Source organism: Rhinatrema bivittatum, chromosome 8 (genome assembly GCF_901001135.1).
Source record: "Rhinatrema bivittatum chromosome 8, aRhiBiv1.1, whole genome shotgun sequence".
Lineage (NCBI taxonomy): Eukaryota > Metazoa > Chordata > Amphibia > Gymnophiona > Rhinatrematidae > Rhinatrema > Rhinatrema bivittatum.
In genome coordinates, this window is record NC_042622.1 from 262368783 (window position 1) to 262390793 (window position 22011).

At 50.1% G+C, this 22011-nt stretch overlaps 1 protein-coding gene across 1 annotated transcript in view; it reads left to right on the top strand.

Annotated features, from left to right (window-relative positions):
- Positions 1 to 22011, top strand: part of CCDC88B (coiled-coil domain containing 88B) — a 168770-nt gene that overhangs the window by 19996 nt on the left and 126763 nt on the right. The window contains exons 5-9 of the mRNA XM_029614802.1: positions 12154 to 12212; positions 13512 to 13595; positions 14010 to 14150; positions 15027 to 15193; positions 15335 to 15416. Of these exons, the coding sequence (XP_029470662.1) occupies positions 12154 to 12212; positions 13512 to 13595; positions 14010 to 14150; positions 15027 to 15193; positions 15335 to 15416 (533 nt within the window). The remainder of the gene's footprint in view (positions 1 to 12153; positions 12213 to 13511; positions 13596 to 14009; positions 14151 to 15026; positions 15194 to 15334; positions 15417 to 22011) is intronic.

Here is a 22011-nt window from a genome sequence, read left to right on the forward strand (position 1 = left end):
AGATAGGAAGAAGAGGTCACAGGGCCTCTCATCCAGAAAGGGTCGGGCTAGGGGCTCCCAGCGCTTCCAGCCCTACAGAAACCCGCTGTTCCAGACATCTTGATCTTCAAGAAGTTCTCAGCCCTTTCGGAACTGATAATCAAAAAGAGGAAATGGTTCTGGCTCCGGTTCGGCTTGAACTGTACAATGACCTCCTTATGGAATGGGGGGAGCTAAATCTGCAAGGGATTTTGGCCTCCCACATAGCGGGACAAGACAACGTCAGGGTAGACTTTCTCAGCAGGGAGAGTCTGGATCCAGGAGAACGGACGTTGTCAGCCAGAGCTGTCCAGCTCCTAGTAGATCGCTGGTGCCTTCCATCCATTGACCTGTTGGCCACAGCTCACAATACGAAGATCCCCGATTCTTCAGTCACAGAAGAGATCAACACTCCCAAGGAATCAATGTCCTGGTTCAGACCTGAAAAAATCAATATGCCACTGCTGCAGCGATTATATCTATAATCAATAAATCATGAGTTGCTACTCAATCGCTGGAATGATGTGTATTTTGTATTCTTAACTGAGATATTTGAAATAAATTTTAAAGTTAATAAAGGTTTATGTGACACCTACTTTTGTACGATATATGTGTAAATTAATTTATTTGTGTTTGTTTGTTAAAAATATAAAGGAATCGGAGGAAAGTTTCATATAAACTCGTTGGTGTCTCCGCACCACGGTTGTGTGGTGTTATAATCATTAATTGTCCCCCTCCTCCTGTGAAAATATTGTGAAAAGTTTTTTTTGCTGTAATTACTTCACCTATGTAACCTCTTCCGTGTGATGAGCATTAAATTATTTATGTACCATAACGGTGCTTAATGAAAAACTTTAAGCTCACTATTATGAACTATAAACTTTAAGGGAGTAAAGTTCAGACTTCCCTTTGAGATGTTGGTAAATGCTGTCCAGTTTCCGACGAAGGTCCCGACACAGCCGATCCGTGTTTCAGACTGGTTGTCTTTCCTCAGGGATGTAAAACGTTGTAATGCGACCAACTTTTAAGGAATCTGGATGAACTCCATTGGTAAAGTCCTCTGGTGATCTTATGTGGATGACTCTTGACGGAGTTGCTCAGGCTCCGTCACCGGAAGAGTAATTTGTGTGTTGTGCATGACCCTTTTTATATTGCAGCGGAAGAGCAAGATTTAACCAATGACCGTGTGAGAAACTACTGACGTAATACCACCGACCTGATGGAAAACTTGTGTATGGAGCACTTGCTCCATACACAAGAGTCTTGTGTATGGAGCACTTACTCCGTCAAGAGTCATCCACATAAGATCACCAGAGGACTTTACCAATGGAGTTCATCCAGATTCCTTAAAAGTTGGTCGCATTACAACGTTTTACATCCCTGAGGAAAGACAACCAGTCTGAAACACGGATCGGCTGTGTCGGGACCTTCGTCGGAAACTGGACAGCATTTACCAACATCTCAAAGGGAAGTCTGAACTTTACTCCCTTAAAGTTTATAGTTCATAATAGTGAGCTTAAAGTTTTTCATTAAGCACCGTTATGGTACATAAATCATTTAATGCTCATCACACGGAAGAGGTTACATAGGTGAAGTAATTACAGCAAAAAAAACTTTTCACAAAAAATTTTCACAGGAGGAGGGGGACAGTTAATGATTATAACACCACACAACCGTGGTGCGGAGACACCAACGAGTTTTTATGAAACTTTCCTCCGATTCCTTTATATTTTTAACAAACAAACACAAATAAATTAATTTACACATATATCGTACAAAAGTAGGTGTCACATAAACCTTTATTAACTTTAAAATTTATTTCAAATATCTCAGTTAAGAATACAAAATACACATCATTCCAGCGATTGAGTAGCAACTCATGATTTACTGGTTCAGACCTGGCCAGAGGAGGGCCTACTGTACTCCTTCCCTATGTGGCCAATGCTGGGCAAGGTCATCCGCAAGATTGAATGACATAGAGGCCTAGTCCTCCTGGTGGCCCCGGACTGGCCCAGACACCTTTGGTATGCGGACTTACAGAGGCTTCTGGTGCAGAGTCCCCTTGACCTCCTCCAACAAGGTCCTATCCTCCATGAGGACCCGACTCGATTTTGTCTTATGGTCTGGCCCTTGAGAGGGCTCACCTGAAGTAGCGTGGATACTCGGTGGGCGTAATTGCCACCTTGCTCTGCGCGTGAAGTTCTTGATATGCCTGGTTTACATGAGGATTTGGAGAGTTTTTAAGGCCTGGTGCGACGAATGCGGGGTGCCCTCTCAGACAATCAAGATCCCCATGATCCTGGAATTCTTACAGGACGGTGTAAACAAACGGCTGTCCGTCAACTCCTTGAAGCTTCAGATTGCGACTCTTTCCTGTTTCAGAGGTGAGGTGAACGGAGCCCACTTAGCTATGCATACGGACTTGACCTGTTTCCTGAAAGGAGTTAAACACCTCCGACCGCCCTTAAGGTGGTCGGTCCTCCTATGGAACCTCAACCTTGTATTGGACTTCCTGGCAGTGACTTTGTTCTGGCTGCCTCGAGCTCTGTCCCTATGCCTACTAACACCGAAGACCGTATTTTTGGTGGAGATATGCTCTGCTCATCACATCTCTGAACTGCAGGCTCTGTCATGTCGGGAGCCGTTCCTCTGGCTGACTCCAGGAACGTTGCAGCTTCACACCATCCCTTTCTTTTTACCAAAGGTAGTCTCGGAGGTCCACCTGAACTGGTCCATTTCCTTACCATCCCTAGATAGATGCAAGGACTAGGAAGACTATCGCCTCCTACGCCACTTAAACGTCGGCAGGCTGTTGGTACGGTACCTAGAATGTACAGAATGCAAGACAAGACCACCTATTTGTTCTTCATGGCGGAAAGAAACAAGGCAAAGCAGCTTCGCAAGCTACCATAGCCCACTGGATCAAGGGACTGATCACAGGAGCCTATGTAAAGGCAGGGAAACCTCTACCCCTTCAGATGAAAGCTCACTCCACTAGCACCCAGGTGGTATCCTGGGCGGAAGCTAAGCTACTATCTCCTGCTGACATTTTGCCGAGCAGTGACATGGTCTTCCTGGCACACCTTCTCCAGGTTCTACTGCTTGGTCATCTAAGCCCGAGAGGACGCAGCTTTTGCTGGAGCAGTGCTAACTGGACCATGCGCAGCCATCCGCCCTGTCCAGGAGTAGCTTTTGTACATCCCATTGGTCCTGAGTCCATCTGGCTACACGCCAGGAAATGGAGAAATTACTTCCCTGATAATTTCGTTTTCCTTAGTGTAAACAGATGGACTCAGCATTCTGCCCACGGGTACCCACGAATAGTGCCAAGGGAATGCATATGAACCTCGTCCCCAAGGAACTACAGGTAAGCCATCTCCCTGTCCCTGGATCAAGGTTTTCTGTGAATTGGTCAGGATTCAGCGCTTATGTCTGAGTGCGGCTATGGTCTCCAGCCTTCAAGTTTTTAATCAAGTTTTAATCAAATCTTAATCGAGTTTCTCAATGCTTAGTCCACAATAGCTTTTGAAGAGAATAATAAATGGCTGAGGTCACTGCAGGGGTATATCTAGGGTGATGTCAGATTTGAAATCTGACTCCGTCTCCATCTGCTGGCAGGGGAGCACATAACCCATTGGTCCTGAGTTCATCTGTCTACACTATGGAAAACGAAATTATCAGGCAAGTCATTTCTCCTTTCCATGCTAGTAGAGTAACCTTTTTTGCCAACATAACAGATATAAATCAAAAACTCAACCCTCCACTTTGTAGTTTCACTCCATTATTCAAAGGGGCGTTAACTTTCAAGCTGACGTGCATGCGCAATGTGCACGTTTGCCAGCACACGCACATGGACGCGCCGATTTGATAACATGCGCGAGTTTATGCACGCATGTTATAAAATCAGCTACAGGCGTGCACAATTTTATATCGAAGCGTGCGAATCCCGTCTCGAGCACGTAAGGGGGGGGGGGGATTTTAGTAGGTACACACAGTGACACAATAGGCCTATTTCCCAATTCCCTCCCAGTTCGCCCCAGTAAAGGAGTGGATTTCCTAAACCCCTTACCTAACTTGCCTCCCTTTTACCATATTAGCCCTGACCCCTAAAACCCTGCTGACTACCATTTTGTTTTGTTTTTAACTACTTACACTCTGTCCATAGCAGAAGCAAGTTACGCAGTTGTGGGATCCCGGAGCACGCTAGTGCGCATAACTGACTTCATGGGTACAGTCCCATCCCAACCCTTTTTCACCAAGCTTTTTTTATCCATGTACTGCGAGATACACAATATCTTAAAATCCGTGCGGCCCAGTCATGCATGTATTTCCCGGATTTGCTAAACGTAGGGCTTCTAAAATTCACCCTTAAATGTAAATACAGAAGTTTCCCTGTCTAGTTAACATTACAGTCCAAGATTTTTTCAATAGAGCTACACACTTTTTCCCAGAATTCTTTCAACTGGCTACAACCAGGGAACATATGACACAGTGGGCCACTCAATCCCACATTTTAGGCAACTATTAGTGTCCCCGAGTTTCATTTTTGCTTCCCGCATCCTAGTGATATAGCTCTGATGAATCGGTTTAAACTGTATTTCCCTTAAATTTACAGCTCATAGATGTTTATATATTGGTGAGAATGCTTGTGTTGCATCCTCATCCTCCAGTCACATACCAAGATCATTACTCCATTTGGCAACTAGTATAGCCAAGTGCAGCATCGTTATAAATAGGAAAATTGGTTCTTACCTGCTCATTTTCATTCCTGTAGTACCACGGATCAGTTCAGACTCCTGAGTTTTGTATCCCTGCCAGCAGATGGAGACAGAGAAAGTTTTACTGGCACTGCTACATAATCACTTGTGCCACTTGCAGTTCCTCAGTATTGACCTGTACCCAAGCACTAAAAACTCATTTAAAACTTGTAAAAACACTGAATTACCTACCAATAAATCTGAGCTGAGTGGCTGTTGGGCTGGTGGACCCTTGGACCGAGGGGGAGTTGACGCCACCCATGGGGAAGAGCCCCACTAGTCCCCACCGTCAGTAGGCAAGGCTGATGATAATCAAAGACCCTGCTGGAGCTTCACCACTACCAGCCAGTGTTCCCCTCAGGTTAAGCTCTCGGGTGCCAGGGCCAGCTGGACTTACGTGGGGCCTCTGCAAAGATGGAAGTCCAGAAGAGAGGCATGCAGCGTAGCTCGTAGTCTGTATCCAGGTGAGGGTCGTGGCAGATGGCATAGCTCGTGGTCAAGACCGGTGCGAAGTCAAAGCCAAAGATAAGCAGGAGCAACAAAGAGGGAAGGAACTCAGGAACAACACGCAGCTCGCAGGAAGCGAGGAGACCTATTGCCAAGGCATCGGATGAAGGCAGGGACTATCCTTATATAGTCCTTGGAAGATGATGTCATCACTGGGACCCATGGGGCTTTTCCCGTCGTGGGCCCTTTAAATCCAGCATGGAGATGTACATCTAGGGGGTCGGAGGCCAAAGCTAAGCATCAGCATACCAGCCGCAAGAAAACAGGGATGGCATCGACTGGCGGCTTAGAGTTATGTGAAGGATCGTGACAGGGTGGCTTTATGTTGACAGTAGCTCCCTCCTGCTGCCAGGGACCCTGGGACTACTGCTGCCCCAGTGGCGCAGCAAAGGATGAGTGAAGCTGGTCGTGGGGCTCCGCAGCCGGCAAGCATAACAGTGGTTGACTCTCCACCTCCAAACATAGAGCAGGTTCTGGACTGATCCGTGGTACTACAGGAACGAAAATTAGCAGGTAAGAACCAATTTTCCTTTTCCTGTACGTACCCGGATCAGTCCAGAATCCTGGGATGTACCAAAGCTCCTTACTTAGGGTGGGACCTGGAGAGTCCCCGCTCACAAAACACTTTTGCCAAAAGACCGGGACTCGGAAGCCCCCACATCCAAGTGATAGTGCCCTTGCAAAAGTATGCAGCGATTTTCCAAGTCACCGCTCTGCAAACTTCCTGCGGTGAAACCATTTGAGCCTCTATTCACAAGGCCACCTGAGAACACGTAGAATGAGCTCTCGAGCCCTCAGAAACCAGACAAACCTTTCCTGGATCCAATGGCTCCCTTAAGCCACCTTGCAATAGTAGTCTTGGAAGCCTGGGAACCTTTCTTGGAACCACTCCACAAAACACAGAGATGATCTGACCTCCTGAACTCATTTGTCATATTGAGATACCTCAACAAAACTCTGCGGACATCCAACAACTTAAGCTTCCTTGTATGAGGCGTGGAAGAGTCCATCTCCGGAAAAGTCAGAAGTTCCACTGACTGATTCACATGAAATGCCGATACCACCTTCGGCAAGAACGAGGGCACTGTCCGCAAGGACATCTCTGAGTCCGAAATCTGCAGAAACGGATCACGGCAAGACAAAGCCTGCAACTCAGAGATTCTCCTAGCTGAACAAATGGCCACCAGTAAAACGACTATAAGGGTCAAATCTTTAAGTGTCGCTCTCCAAAGAGGTTCAAAGGGTGTCTCACAGAAACCTCTGAGCATGAGATTAAGATTCCAGGATGGACAAATTCTCCTAACCGGCGGACACAAAATCTTGGCTCCCCCCAAAGAAACTGAACTACATCAGGATGAGAGGACAGAGAGCAACCTACTTTACCTCTTAGGCAACCAAGAGCCTAGACCCTCAGAAAGTTGAAAGCCAAACCCTTGCCCAAACCCTCCTGAAGAAAAGTCAAGATCTGAGAGACTGAAGATCGTAATGCTCGCATGCCATTAGTGATACACCAGGAATCAAAAACCTTCCAGACTCTTACATAGGAGAGGGAAGTAGATGGCCGTCTAGCCTTAAAGAGCATAGCAATGACCAGTTCAGGGTACCCCTTACGTTTCACTCGCTGCCTCTGAAAAGCCAAGCTGCTAGACAAAAGTGAACAACCTGTTCTGAAAATATTGGTCCCTGCCGAAGAATACCTGGCAGATGGGCGAGCCGTAATGGACCGTCCCAGCTAAGTTGACCAGATCCACAAACCATGGCTGACGTGGCCACTCTGGGGCTACCAACACCACGTCACCCTGATGTGTCTCTATCCAACACACCACCTTGCCTCCCAGAGGTCAAGGAGGAAACAAGTAAAGCAGAACTTCCCAAGGCCAAGGCAGCACCAGAGCATCGACTCCCTTGGCCCTGTGCTCTCTCCTCCGACTGAAAAACTGAGCCACCTTTTGCATTGAGACGAGTTGCCATCAGATCCACATGGGGACAGCCCCACCTCTTGTGAATGAACTGCTTCGATGACTTATTTATTTATAACTTTTTTTTTATACCGAATGACTTAGACAGCTCCCACTCCCCCGGATCTAATCACCTGCAACTTAGAAAATCCACTTGGACATTTTCTACTCCCGCGAAATGGGATGCTACTATCCGTTCCAGATAACACTCCATCCAGAGAATCAATTCCTGGGCCTCCTGATCCACTGCCTGATTCTTGGTTCCTCCCTGCTGATTGATGTAGGCCACCGTCATTGCGTTGTCTGATAAGACTCTCACCAACTGACCTTTGACTAACGGAAGAAAAGCCTGTAACGCTAAACAGACCGCTCTAGTCTCTAACTGATTGATAAACCAGGAAGCCTCCTTTGTGGACCGGCAGCCTTGAGTGAACCATTGCTGACACACCGCACCCCAACCAGACAGACTGGCATCTGTAGTAAGAATCACCCAGGCCGGGACCTCCAATTTTACACCCCAAGTAAGACTGGAAGTCAGTAGCCACCAAGACAGACTGTCCCTGGCAACACCCTCGAGGGGCAAATGAAGGTGAAACTCCTCTTAAAGCAGGTTCCAACGAGACAACTGAGCCCACTGCAGGGGCCTCATATGAGCGAATGCCCATGGCACCAATTCCAGAGTTGAAGCCATTGAGCCCAGAACCTGCAAATAATCCTAGATGTGGGGCATCGACAACCACAACCGACTAACTTGACACTGCAGCTTCAGAACCCACTCCTCCGAGAAAAACACCTTACCCCCGAGAGTGTCGAACTGGGCTCCTAGATATTCCAGGGACTGTGAGGGAACCAAGTGACTCATTGCCAAGTTTACCACCCAGCTGAGCGACTCAAGAGTGTGGATCACTTTTTTAACCGACTGACGACAAATGTCCTCTAACTTTGCCCTGATAAGCCAGTCATCGAGATAAGAGTGCACCAGAATCCCTTCCTGACACAAAGCCGCTGCTACCACCACCATCACCTTGGTGAACATGCGTGGCACCGTGGCTAACCCGAAGGGAAGAACCTGAAACTGAAAATGCTGACTTAGAAGCATGAGTTGCAGAAACCTCTGATAATTTGGGTGAATGAACATATGCAGATACACCTCCATCAAGTCCAAAAACGCCAGGAATTTGCCCTTGCTGACTGCTGTTATAATCGACCTTGGGGTTTCCATCCGGAAACGTGGCATTTTGAACGCTGCATTTACCCTTTTTAAATCTAGGATCATATGAAAAGTCCCCTCCTTTTTTGGAACCACAAAGTAAATGGAATACCTTCCTGAGCCTCTTTCTTCCATCAATTACCACTCCTAGCTTCCGCAACCAGTCCAGAGTTTCCTGAACCACCAGTTGCTTGTCTATAGGCTGCAAGGGGAAACCAGAAACAAATCCTGGACAGGCCAAGTAAATTCTAATGCATAGCCATCTCTTACTACACTGAGGGCCCACTCCTCGTAAAACCACGCCAAGCAACCTCCTATAAAAGGAACGATGGAGTGGACCGACCTCACCTCATTGGAAAGACCTAGTCCCGGTTGCGCTACCATTACGGTGTCTCGGAAGGGTCTCCAATCTCCCTGAAAGGACCGACCCCAAGACTGACCACGGAGCGAAAATTGCCTCTGCAGACTTGCCACTCCTCTTGCCGGGCGAGACCTTCTAGTATCCTGAAAATGGGAACGAGCCTGAAAAAAATCTCTTGTGCTTGGTTTATCCTCAGGCAGCTTATGTACTTTATTCTTACCTAAACATCAGATCCTCCAGGTCTTCCCCAAACAAGAAGCGACCCTTGAAAGGCAAAGGCCTCAGCTGAGAATTGGATGACACATCCACCAACCAATTACGCAACCATAATAACCTCCAGGTTGACACGACCAACACCATAACCCTAGAGGAGGTCCTCACCAGGTCATACAGAGCATCAGCCACATAAGCCAAGGCTGCTTCTATATTCTCCGCCTTAAACACTTCCTCTCTTGGCTTTGCCTTTACATCCTGAAGGTGCTGCACCCAACGCAGACTTACCCACTACATAAAACTGAAACAAATGGCCGCCCGTAAACTCAAAGCCGACACTTCAAAACTTCTCTTGAGCTGTACCTCCAGCTTCCAATCCTGAACATCCTTCAGCTCCATGGACCCCGCAACCGGAAAGGTTGTCTTCTTGGTAACGACCAAAACCGCTGCATCAACCTTAGGGTCCAACATCTGCTCAGACAAAGGATAAAGCTATGCCATAGCCCTCCTAACCCTTAAACCGGCGTTGGAGTTTCCCACTCTCGATCCACCAGCTTCTTCACAGATTTATAAGGGAGGGTCTTCGCCGGGCCCCGCAGCCCGTCCAAGACCGGATCAGCTCCTTCTAGATCAGAGTCATAAGAACATAAGAACATAAGAAATTGCCATGCTGGGTCAGACCAAGGGTCCATCAAGCCCAGCATCCTGTTTCCAACAGAGGCCAAACCAGGCCACAAGAACCTGGCAATTACCCAAACACCTAGAAGATCCCATGCTACTGATGCAATTAATAGCAGTGACTATTCCCTAAGTAAACTTGATTAATAGCAGTTAATGGACTTCTCTTCCAAGAACTTATCCAAACCTTTTTTGAACCCAGCTACACTAACTGCACTAACCACATCCTCTGGCAACAAATTCCAGAGATTTATTGTGCGTTGAGTGAAAAAGAATTTTCTCCGATTAGTCTTAAATGTGCTACTTGCTAACTTCATGGAATGCCCCCTAGTCCTTCTATTATTCGAAAGTGTAAATAACCGAGTCACATCTACTCGTTCAAGACCTCTCATGATCTTAAAGACCTCTATGATATCCCCCCTCAGCCGTCTCTTCTCCAAGCTGAACAGCCCTAACCTCTTCAGCCTTTCCTCATAGGGGAGCTGTTCCATCCCCTTTATCATTTTGGTTGCCCTTCTCTGTACCTTCTCCATTGCAACTATATCTTTTTTGAGATACGGCGACCAGAATTGTACACAGTATTCAAGGTGTGGTCTCACCATGGAGCGATATAGAGGCATTATGACATTTTCCGTTTTATTAACCTCCGTTTTATTAACCTCCTGTGAACCTTGACCCTGAGCTCCTCCAAAACCTGAGGAATCAATGGCCCAAGCTCCTCCTTATGAAAAAAGGCGGACCACCCTTAGGGTCATCCCCCCTCAGAAACCAGGATTTCCTCCGAATCACCCCCCCCGGAACCGCATCTGGATCAACTGACAGACCGTGCACTGGGGGGCACCTCCAGAATCATCAAAACTATCAGCCAGGACCCCCCCAAGACGGAACCAGACCCAACAAGTGCTGGACCACTGCAGGCTGCTTCGTCCGGGACAAACCACGTTTGGGAAAAAATCGCGACCATTGGAAGGCTGGGCCCGGGCCCCCATACTGGAAGCCACCACCTCCTGCTGAGCCAAATAGGCCTCATGCAGGAGCAACACAAAATCTGAAGAAAAAGGTCTTGATTTGCCAGCCGTGGCCTAAGAAGGACCAGAGATAGACAAAAGAGGATTACCCTCCTCCTCTGCCCCCCTCCTGCTCTTCCCCGGATCCTGAACAGACCAGGAGAGCCTTGGAGGGAAATTCCCCTCCCCTTCCGCTGGTGCAGCCCGAGCCGTGTGAGCTTTCAAAATGGCCGCCATTCCCACGTCAAGAGGAAACGGGTTCTCCAGCTGGCCCGCAGCCTGCGGCGCTGGAGGAACAGGAACGGGTAACATTCTCCTTCTCTTCACGGCCCCTGCCCCTCACTGCTGGTGGAACAAGAAGCACACAACCTGACGCGATTGAGATGCAAGCACGCCGAGCCACATTGAGCAGCAAACTGAGCTGCACACCTTCTGGGAATGACAGCAGCGATCTTACCGAAGCCCCAGATGCTGAAAAACACAGCGTTAAATTCCCCAGCCGCCCAAGTAAAGAGGCAGGAAGTTGGCTAAAGACAAGACTGGCTCTCACTAGCTTTCTGTTTTGTTTTTTTTCCTAAACTTTATTCGGTGGCTGGAAAACAAAGCTGTCCAACAAAAATAAAAAAAAGAGAGCCAAAAATGAAACCAGCTATGCTGAACCAGAAGCTGCCAGAGCATTTTCGTGAAGGGGAGGAATCTGGACCACCAGATTTATACCCCACCGAAGCAAGGATCGAGCGTACCCCCAGCTCATCCACTTCAACCAACAGGAATGGTCCCTCCAGGACCCACCACTCTCTGGGAGGAAGGCTTGTAATCTAGATAAAAATATGTGGTCTTTTGACTGCAGGAGACAGAGAAATACTGAGGAACTGCAGGTGGCACAAGTGATTATGTAGCAGTGCCAGTAAAACTTTCTCTGTCTCCATCTGCTGGCAGGGATGCAAAACCCAGGAGTCTGGAGTGATTTGGGTATGTACAGGGAACTACAGATAGAAGAAACCCATATTGGGGCAGTATTATTGTATATGTAAGGCTATGTCCACAGTATGCTGTGATGCTGTCCCAGGTATGGTGAGGGTGGGGGCAGTGTCAGTGTATATGGGGGACTCTGGTCACAATATGCTGTGACACTGTACAGTGTATGAGAGGAAGGGGCAGGGGCACAAAGTATCGGCGTATATTTAGGGCTGTTGATATGTTAACATGCATAGTGTACATGAAGAAGGGAGGCAATGGCGATGTATTTGTAGGGTTGTGACACTGCAAATGTGAATAAAGTAATGTTCTCATTGTTTTACAATGCACCGTTCCCTCCCCTCCCTTTTGCTATGTAGTTAGGAGGTAACTGGCTTCACACACTCTCTCTTTCTACATCTCTTGTGTAGGAGAGAGTGTGTATCCATGTGTACTGTATCCCCTGTTTTCTCTCCCTCGTCTACAGAGCAAGGAATTGAGGAAATGAGAAGGTTTCTGCTGCTGCTGCTGGGGTGTGCAGTACAAGTAAGTCTGACATCTCCCAAACACATCCTGACTGTACTGTACTGTTATATACTCCCATTCCCCTGTAGGGGACACATCCTGACATGATTGTACCGTGACCTGCTCCGAATCATCTATACAGGGACACACTTTGACACCTCTGCATCCTGACACATCTTTACATGACTGTGAGAACACTCCACTTCAGCTGTACTGATTTTCAAACTATTAAACAATACCTCAGTACACTTGATTTATTTTCTTTTGAGCATATATAATCCAACTTGCATATTAAAAGCTTTCTTGAGGTCTCTTCTTCCCGATAAGCACATTTTGGCAAGACCCTAGACCAGGCATTTTTGGTTGCAGGTCCCATACTATGGAATTCCCTCCCTGAACACCTGTATACTGCATGTAGCTCTGATGTCTTTAAGAAAGGCTTGACAACAGCTTTTCAAGCAGACTTTTGAATGCAGCGATTAAGTGGGCTATAGTCTAATGATCTCAGCTGTGATATTCTCAGAATTTATTTGTCAGAATTGAAGTATGTGGCATCTTGTTTTGATGTCTTTTCACTGTTTACAGTTTTATATTTTTATACCTCAGCTCCCAAGTTCATTTCACCTTGTTTATTGTAACTTTGCTTCTTGTTAAATGGTTTGTTAAAGTTATAACCCCCTTGTTCCTTGTAAACCGATGTGATATGATACGATACTGATCATGAATGTCGGTATAGAAAAGAGTTAAATAAATAAATATTATTGTGCTTTATTTATTTATATATGTTTTTATTGTACCCCACCATGAACACTGGAGTGGCGGAATATAAATAATTTAAAAATATATAAATACTGGAACACACTTCAGTTCTGTTTTAAAATGTCTGTACCCTGACACACTTCATCGTGCTTGTACTCCTTACCTCCTGACAGATCCTGACATACCTGTACCATGATGACATGCCTGTACCCCTACACATCCTGATGCATACAGACTAGAGATGTGAATCGGAACCAGAATCGGTTCGGATTTCAGTTCCGATTCACATCTCTAACACAGACTGACACGTTTCTACCTGACACCTCTCATCTTCCTGGCACACCCTTGACATTCCTGTGCTCCCATGTACTCTTAAGATGCCTTAGAACTCCTCTACTTCAGCATACCTATACCCTGACCCCTTTTCATCTGACATCTCTCTCTCTCTTTTTCCCTGTCTATTCTTTCTCCTTCCCCTCTCTCTGCCATCTCTCCTCGTCCCTCCCCTCTGCCATCTCCCCTCCTCTCTCTCCTTCCTCACGTTCTGCTTCCTCTTTACAGTGTGAGCGGAGGGAGGAACTTATAGACCGTATCCAGGCACTGACCTTCGAGACTCAGGCAGTCATAGCCAGCTGCATCCAGGAGGTAATGTTGCACCTCTGACCGCTCACCTTCCAACTGTGTTCCTGCTGCCAAACTTGCTACACAGGGTCCTCAGCTGATTGGCCCCCAGATTCTATGCGTGGCACCTGATGCCTTCTTGCTAGAAGCTCTTGACATCACGTCTTGCTATGATGTCACCACCAATATCATAGGTGGATCATGGGCCATTTCTTGTGATGTTGTCTCTGACGTTCTCCTCCATCTTATTTCAGCAAATAAGGAAACGCTGGGAACCCTCTACTGCAGCATCAGTTCTTTCGTTCCTCCATTGTGGTACCGGTCTACTCACGAGTGGCATTTATCCCACCATGGCACCAATCTTTTCCTCCCTCCTGTGTGGCGTCTGTTCTCTTTTTTTTCTCCTGATAGGCAAGTTTCCCTTTTACTTTGTTCCAGGTGACCCAGAACCAGAGTAACATTCTGCTTCTGCAGTGGTCGGATTTGGGGGAAATGGAGCGACCGGACCTGGAACTCATTTTCCAGAACATGGTTCATCATTTGAAGCGATTGGTGAAAGAGCAGGAGGAGAGTGCAGAGGTAAGGGGAACAGAGATGGTGAGAGAGAGAAAGAGGGATAAATGTGCACACACACACACAGGTCAGTGCTGTGAGCTCCTGTCTTCCCTCCTGTGATCAATGACAGACGGAGAAGTGTCTCTTACAGCCAGACTGACTAAAGAATTTTTTCCCATTTTATGTCAATGGGAAAATTGTTTAGTATATCTGGCCCTTAATATCTGTTGTCACTTTGACAACAGATATACAAATTGTCATGCAATAAAGTTTCTTGAATCTAAATACACAGAGATCAGTGTTGCAAGCTCCTCACTGCCCTTGTATAGGGGACAGTTGTCAGACTGTCCACATTGGGACCAAGTTTTGTGGGGCTTTGCACTGGTTTTCAAACTGAAAACATGTGCGTATTTTTGCTTTTGGAACTTGTCACGCGTACAGAGTTCTGCAGGCACTTCTTTTCATGAAAGATAACACGATCCTTGTGTGTTATTTTCCTCCCACCACCCTGACCTAACAGGCCCCTGAGGACAACCTCCTGTAACTGTGGCTGGCAGTCCATGGGTTGTGGGGTATTGTGTGTGCTCTTGGGCATGTTGACGGCAGGCAGTTTGTAGACATAGTAATGTAATAATGTGTCTTTGTATGTTGTCCTCCTGATATCTGGCGACATGCACAAACCACTCGTGCCAGTACGGCCCCCGAATCTGAACCTACCAGTGGGGAGGTGATGGGAGAAGACACACAGAGCAGGGCTGCAAACTCCTCTCTCCTCTCCTCTAATACTTAACAGAGGGGGAGAGGTGGCAGTGGTAGGTGACGAGAGGAGGGGCAGACACATGTAAAGAGGTCAGTGCAGTAAAGCCTCCCTGTAATCATGGATCCCTTGTGCTTTTACAGAGAGTGTCAGAGTTGGAAACAGAGCTCTTCTATGCCCAGCAGTTGCCCCCCTCCCTCCTCACCAGCAAGGAGCCCCTCTGTCTGCCTGCAAATTGCGAATCCTGGCAGCACCTCACCGTGCAGCTCGCCGACACCAGAGCCAGACTGCGCCGGACTCGGCAGGAACTGTGAGTCTTAGCTTTTCTCCCCTCGGTGCCAAAGGCATGGCCCTGCCCTGCAGGCGTGATGGCGTATCGCTTTCTGCTGTTTGTGTCATTTGGTCGCCACCTCGGACGGTTGTAATAAAACCTTTCTCTGTTTTGAATTAGGGAAGAGAAAGGGGAGCAGCTCCTGGACTATCAGCAGGAGATCCTGGACTTTGAGGCAGAGTTGAAAAAGCTGCGGCAGGAGGTATCTGTCCTGAGGTCCAGCTCTCTTGCTTCTAATTGCCTAGCTGGCCGCAGCTAATATCTTTCACTGCTGGGCGTTTGGTGCTGGAAGGAAAATTAGAGCCATGCATCCATGGGTCTTGTGCACCTGCCGGGGAGAGGTCTCCCGCTCAGGGGATGAGATCTCATTGGCATCCTGGCGTGGTGACAGGATATTTACAGCAGCAGCTAGTGTCTACACTGCTCAGAATATCAATTGGCCTGTTTCCTAGCTATTTCACATCTTCTCAGGATTATTCCTAGGGCTCCTGTCTTGATTGTCTGAATATATTTGGGATTACACTTGATTTTTTGGAATAATTACTATGACCCAGTACCTGCTGTTTATAAAAAAAAATCTCCTTTTCTAATTTCCCTCGTCAGTTGGCCATGCTGTATTCATGCTTTACATGCATCAGTGTGATGGCTACATGGGACTCTGATGAAGATCTGCTTTGCATTTATCAGTATGACGCTTGCATGGTGCTCTCATGGAGATCCACTCTTCAGTGTCCATGCTGTATTCATGCTTTACATGCATCAGTGTGAGGGCTACATGGGACTCTGATGAAGATCTGCTTTGCATTTATCAGTATGACGCTTGCATGGTGCTCTCATGGAGATCCACTCTTCAGTGTCCATGCTGTATTCATGCTTTACATGCATCAGTGTGATGGCTACATGGGACTCTGATGAAGATCTGCTTTGCATTTATCAGTATGACGCTTGCATGGTGCTCTCATGAAGATCCACTCTTCAGTGTCCATGCTGTATTTGTCCTTTGCATGTATCAGGGTGAAGTTTGCATGGATCTTTGATGAAGATGTCCATGCTTTACATGTAGATGGGTGAGACCACCTTGTAGCTCTGATGAAGATCTGGGGGATAATGTTCAACCACTGGCTGGATTGCAAAGTTATCCGAATAAACATTTCCCCTTACGTACCTGGATCAGTCCAGACCGTGGGTTATGTCCCCAATCCAGCAGATGGAGTCAGCCCAAAACTCTGAGGGGGCGTCACCATAAGTACTACTACCCCCTCTGCGGGAGTTCAGTATCTTCTGACTCCAGCAGATGCGAGTAGGGTACTTGGGTTTCTCCCAACTTGGTCTAGGTTTTTGACTTTTACCTCTGCTTCTTTCCCTTGGGCTTCTGCCTATTTCTTTTGAATCAAGTTTTCTTGTTTAAAAAAAAAAAAAAAAAAAAGTTAATTAAAAGGGTTCAATTTTGGGGAGGCGTGGCTTACCCTTTGTCCTGTGTGTCCTTTCCTTTGCTGTGCTACGGACCAGACGGGGTAAGTGGTAGTGTTGGTATCGTCTTTTGTGTTCTTTTCTTTCAGCTCCCCAAACTGCTCCTGCCTCGCGGATGCTGGTGGTGCCGGCCTCTCCGCGCGGGCTAGCCTGAAAGCGGCCATTTTGCAGCTCCTCGTGGGCTGCTGGTGCAGGCAGGCAGGCTTTTCTCGGCGGGCCGTGCGGCCGGGAGGACCCCCCCCGCGGCACTTGTCTTCTTCTCCGCCGGCGGGCAGTGCAGGCCATCGGGCCCCCCCGCGGCGGCGGCGCGCTTGCTCGCGGGACCCCGAGGCTCGATTTTTTGATTTTTTTTTTTTTACTTTATTTTTCGCGGGTTTTCTCCGCGACACTGATGCCGCGACCGACGCGCTGCGCGGCCTGCGGCGAACCGGGGTCCCGCATCTCCCGGGAGGGCATCTGTGCACGGTGCCTTCCCGGGGGGGAAGGCACCTCACAGCCCGCAGCTGATTTTTCGTTTCTTGTGCCTTTGCCTGGACGCCGTCGGCCGGCCCCTCCCCCATTCCTGGCGGGAACGGCGGCCATTTTGAGCACTCAGCGTCCGGAGGGATTTCAGGAGACGCCGGATGACAGGGATTCGGCAGTGGCTTCGCCCCCGACCTTGCTACCGGAGCAAGGCCCGCAGGGGCAAGACAGCACGGAGCCACCGCCCGCCGGAGCCCCCCCGGCCAGACCAGGGTTTTCCCCGGAGTTTATACTCCTTATGCACACGGCTTACCTGCAGGGACTGGATGAACCGGTGGGGACCCCCCCTGCCAAGCTGTGCCGGACCTCGCCCGCGGCTCCGGCCCCCCCCGTCTCGGCGGGAGTGGGGGCCCCCCGTCCTCCCTCCCGCGTCCGGACGGTTCCAGGACCGGTGGGAGCGGTGCCAGACCCAGAGGCCCTTGATCCTGATTTCCCAGACTTGGGCCAAGGGGACCCCACGCCGGAAGGGGACGATCCGCGTACGCTGCGGCTCTTCCAGAGGGAAGAACTGGAGGAGCTCATCCCACGAATTATTCAGGAACTGGATCTGGACCCGCCGCCAGACCCGCCCGCTCCAGTAGCGCCTGCGGTTGTCACATCCTCGAAGAAGGGGGATCCGGTCCTGGCTGCCCTGCGGCCGAGGGCCCGGGCATTTCCCATTCACGAATCGTTCCTGCAGCTTCTCACGAGGGAATGGGATACCCCTGAGGCTTCTCTAAAGGTAGGCCGCGCCATGGAAAGGCTGTATCCACTACCACAGGATTTCCTGGATCTCATCAAGGTACCGAGAGTTGACTCCGCAGTTTCAGCGGTCACAAAGAGGACGACAATACCGGTGACGGGAGGGGCGGCCTTGCGGGATACGCAAGATCGCAAATTGGAGATTTTCCTGAAGAGAGTCTTCAAGGTCTCCGCACTGGGTATGAGGGCAGCGATGTGCAGTTCCCTCGCCCAGCGGGCGAGCCTCCTGTGGGTACAGCAACTCCTCACCTCCCAGGATCTGCCAGCTGCGGAGGCCGCCCAGGCGGATAGGTTAGAAGCTGCGGTGGCATACGGGGCGGATGCCTCGTATGACCTGTTCCGAGTCCTGGCTAGGTCCATGGTTTCGGTGGTGGCGGCCAGACGCCTGCTTTGGCTTCGCAACTGGGCGGCGGATACGTCCTCCAAGTCAAGTCTGGGCTCCCTGCCTTTCAGGGGTAAGTTCCTCTTTGGAGAAGATCTGGACCAGCTCATCAAGTCCCTGGGGGAAAACGCGGTTCACCGCCTCCCGGAGGATAGATATCGTCCTTCTCGGGCGTTTGCTTCTTCCCGGACTAGGGCCAGGGCGCAGCGGCGTTACAGGAACTACAGGCCGGGGGGTTCCCGGCCTGCCGCGACCAGGTCTCAGCCCTGGTCGCGTTCCTTTCGCGAGCGGTGCAATCAACGCTGGACAGGCTTCAGGAGATAGGCGCTATTGCGCCTGTGCCCTTCGGAGAGGTGGGCTTGGGCCACTATTCCATCTACTTCGTAGTGCCAAAGAAGGACGGATCGTCTCGGCCCATCCTGGACCTCAAGGAAGTCAACAAGTCCCTCCGAGTGGTCCGCTTTCGCATGGAAACGCTGCGGTCGGTGATTGCGGCGGTACATCCGGGGGAGTTCCTCGCCTCCCTGGACCTCACGGAGGCTTACTTACATATCCCCATCCGTTCGGACCATCATCGTCTTCTCCGGTTCAAGATTCTGGACCAGCACTTCCAGTTCGTCGCTCTCCCGTTTGGGCTGGCGACGGCACCGCGCACCTTCACCAAGATCATGGTAGTCGTGGCTGCGGCCCTTCGGAAGGAGGGTATTCTGGTCCATCCCTATCTCGACGATTGGCTCATACGGGCGAAGTCCTTCACCCACGGCCAAGCAGCGGTGTCCCGGGTGCTACAGTTCCTGCATTCCCTGGGATGGGTAGTGAATTTTTCCAAAAGCTCCCTCGTGCCCTCTCAGCGCTTGGATTTCTTGGGGGCGACCTTCGATACCCGGCTGGGCAAGGTCTTCCTGCGACAGGACAAGGCGCACTCTTTGCGGGATCACATACTGCGATTCTCTGCGTTGCCAGATCCCACTTCCTGGGACTACCTGCAACTTCTGGGGGTGATGGGATCCACAATCGACATGGTCCCTTGGGCATTTGCTCACCTCCGGCCCTTACAGTGGGCGCTCCTCTCCCGTTGGAAGCCACTCTCGCAGGACTACCAGGTGGTCCTCCCGCTCCCTCAGAAGGCCAGGGACAGTCTGGGCTGGTGGCTGGAGCCATCCAACCTAGCTCGAGGGGTGTCCCTCGACGTACCGGATTGGGTGGTGGTCACTACCGATGCCAGTCTGGTGGGCTGGGGCGCGGTCTGCGATCGCAGCGCCACGCAAGGAACGTGGTCCGCGGTGGAGGCGACATGGTCCATCAATCGTCTGGAGACCAGAGCGGTCAGGCTCGCTCTGCGCCATTTTCTCCCGCTTCTTCGGAACCGGGAGGTCAGGATACTTTCGGACAACGCTACCACCGTGGCCTACATCAATCGCCAAGGGGGCACGCGCAGTCCGCAGGTCGCTCTAGAAGCGGCGCTGCTCATGCAATGGGCGGAGCGCCATCTCGTTCGGCTAGCGGCGTCTCACATAGCCGGAGTGGACAATGTTCAGGCGGACTTCCTCAGTCGTCAACTGCTGGACCCCGGAGAGTGGTCTCTGTCCGAAGAGGCGATGCAGCTCCTCGTCCATCGGTGGGGGGCTCCCCACCTAGATCTGATGGCATCTGCGCTCAACGCCAAGGCCCCCCGCTTCTTCAGTCGGCGAAGAGAACGCGGTGCGGAAGGGGTGGACGCGCTGGCGCTCCCATGGCCGACCCATCTTCTGCTCTACGCGTTTCCCCCGTGGCCTCTCGTAGGCAGGATGATCCGCAGAATAGATGGACATCAGGGGACGGTGATTTTCGTCGCCCCGGAATGGCCCTGACAACCTTGGTTTGCGGACCTGCTACAGCTGGTAGTCGACGGACCGGTCCGGCTGGGACACCTCCCCCTCCTCTTGCATCAGGGTCCAGTATTTTTCGAGCAGGCAGAACTCTTCTGTCTTGCGGCCTGGCTTTTGAGAGGCGCCGCCTCCGGCGCCGAGGGTATCCGGAGGCGGTAGTGTCCACGTTGCTGCGGGCGCGTAAGACGTCCACGTCGGTGGCCTACGTCCAAGTCTGGAAGGTGTTCGAGCTGTGGTGTACCAGGCAGGACACGAGTCCTACTACGGCTTCGATTTCTCAGATTCTCCAGTTCTTACAAGCCGGGGTGGACAAGGGGCTAGCCTATAACTCTTTGAGGGTTCAGGTGTCCGCCCTTGGGTCGCTGTTGCGGGCGGAGGGGTCCCTCCTACAACATCCGGACATTGCTCGTTTCCTCAAGGGTGTCAAGCATCTGCGGCCTCCGCTACGGGATCCTTGTCCATCCTGGAGTCTCAACCTGGTGCTTCGTGCCCTGTCGGGGCCTCCGTTCGAGCCACTGCGCAGTTCAACACTTAAGGACCTTACCCTCAAGACGGTATTTTTGGTGGCCATCTGTTCCGCTCATCGCATTTCGGAGCTGCAGGCTCTGTCATGCAGGGAACCCTACCTTCGGTTTTCCGATTCTGGAGTTTCGATCCGCACCGTACCTTCCTTCCTCCCGAAGGTGGTCTCTGCGTTCCATATGAACCAGACGGTGGAGTTGCCGTCCTTCTCCTCCTCCGAGCCGAGGTCTCTCCGACTCTTGGACGTTCAACGCACGCTGCGCATCTATCTGGAGGTTACAAACGAGTTTCGGACGTCTGACCATCTGTTTGTCCTTTGGTCCGGACCTAAGAAGGGTTCCCAGGCTTCCAAGACTGGAAGCCTGGGAACCCTGGGAACCCTTCCAAGACTTGGAAGCCTGGTTCCCAGGCTTCCAAGACTTCCAAGACCTTCTTGTTTTCTATCCTTCATTCTGCCTATTGGTTATCCCCGCGCCCAGTTACTATCCCTGTTGAAATGTACTTTCCAACCTTGCAGTTATTATGTGAACCGGTATGATGTCCCCACAAATACCGGTATATAAAAGTTTCTAAATAAATAAATAAAATTGCTAGGTGGTTGAAAGCGGGGATTGCCGCTTCCTACGTTGGGGCGGGGCGGACTCCCCCGCCCGGCATTGTAGCGCATTCCACACGCTCTCAGGCGGCTTCCTGGGCAGAGGTTCGTTCGGTCTCTTCTCAAGAGATCTGCAGAGCGGCTACCTGGAAGTCGTTACACACATTCGCGAGGCACTATCGTTTGCATCTCGCCTCTCCCGTCTCGGGACATTTTGGTGAGCAGGTTCTCCGAGCAGGCCTCGCAGGACCCCACCCGATTTAGGGACGCTTGGGTACATCCCACGGTCTGGACTGATCCAGGTACGTACAGGGAAAAGAAAATTATTACTTACCTGCTAATTTTCGTTCCTGTAGTACCATGGATCAGTCCAGACGCCCACCACATCTGGGTGCTAAGCCTGCTCTGATTTCCGCGACGGGACTGTACTGGTATCTGTCCTTCACCATTGTCACTGTTCACTGTGTTCACAGCTTTACCATTTTCAATGTTCCCTGTGTTCACAGCTCCTCACAAGTTGACTTACTGTTTGTGCAGCCTCCTACACGTTGCTAGGACGCTCTAGTTTTTCGTTGCTATGGTTGACGGCTATTGTTGGCCGGTTTGTATAAACTTGATTCAATACGGGGGTTCTGTTTGTCTACTCGGGCTTTGATATACTCGATACTGAACTCCTGCAGAGGGGGTAGTAGTACTT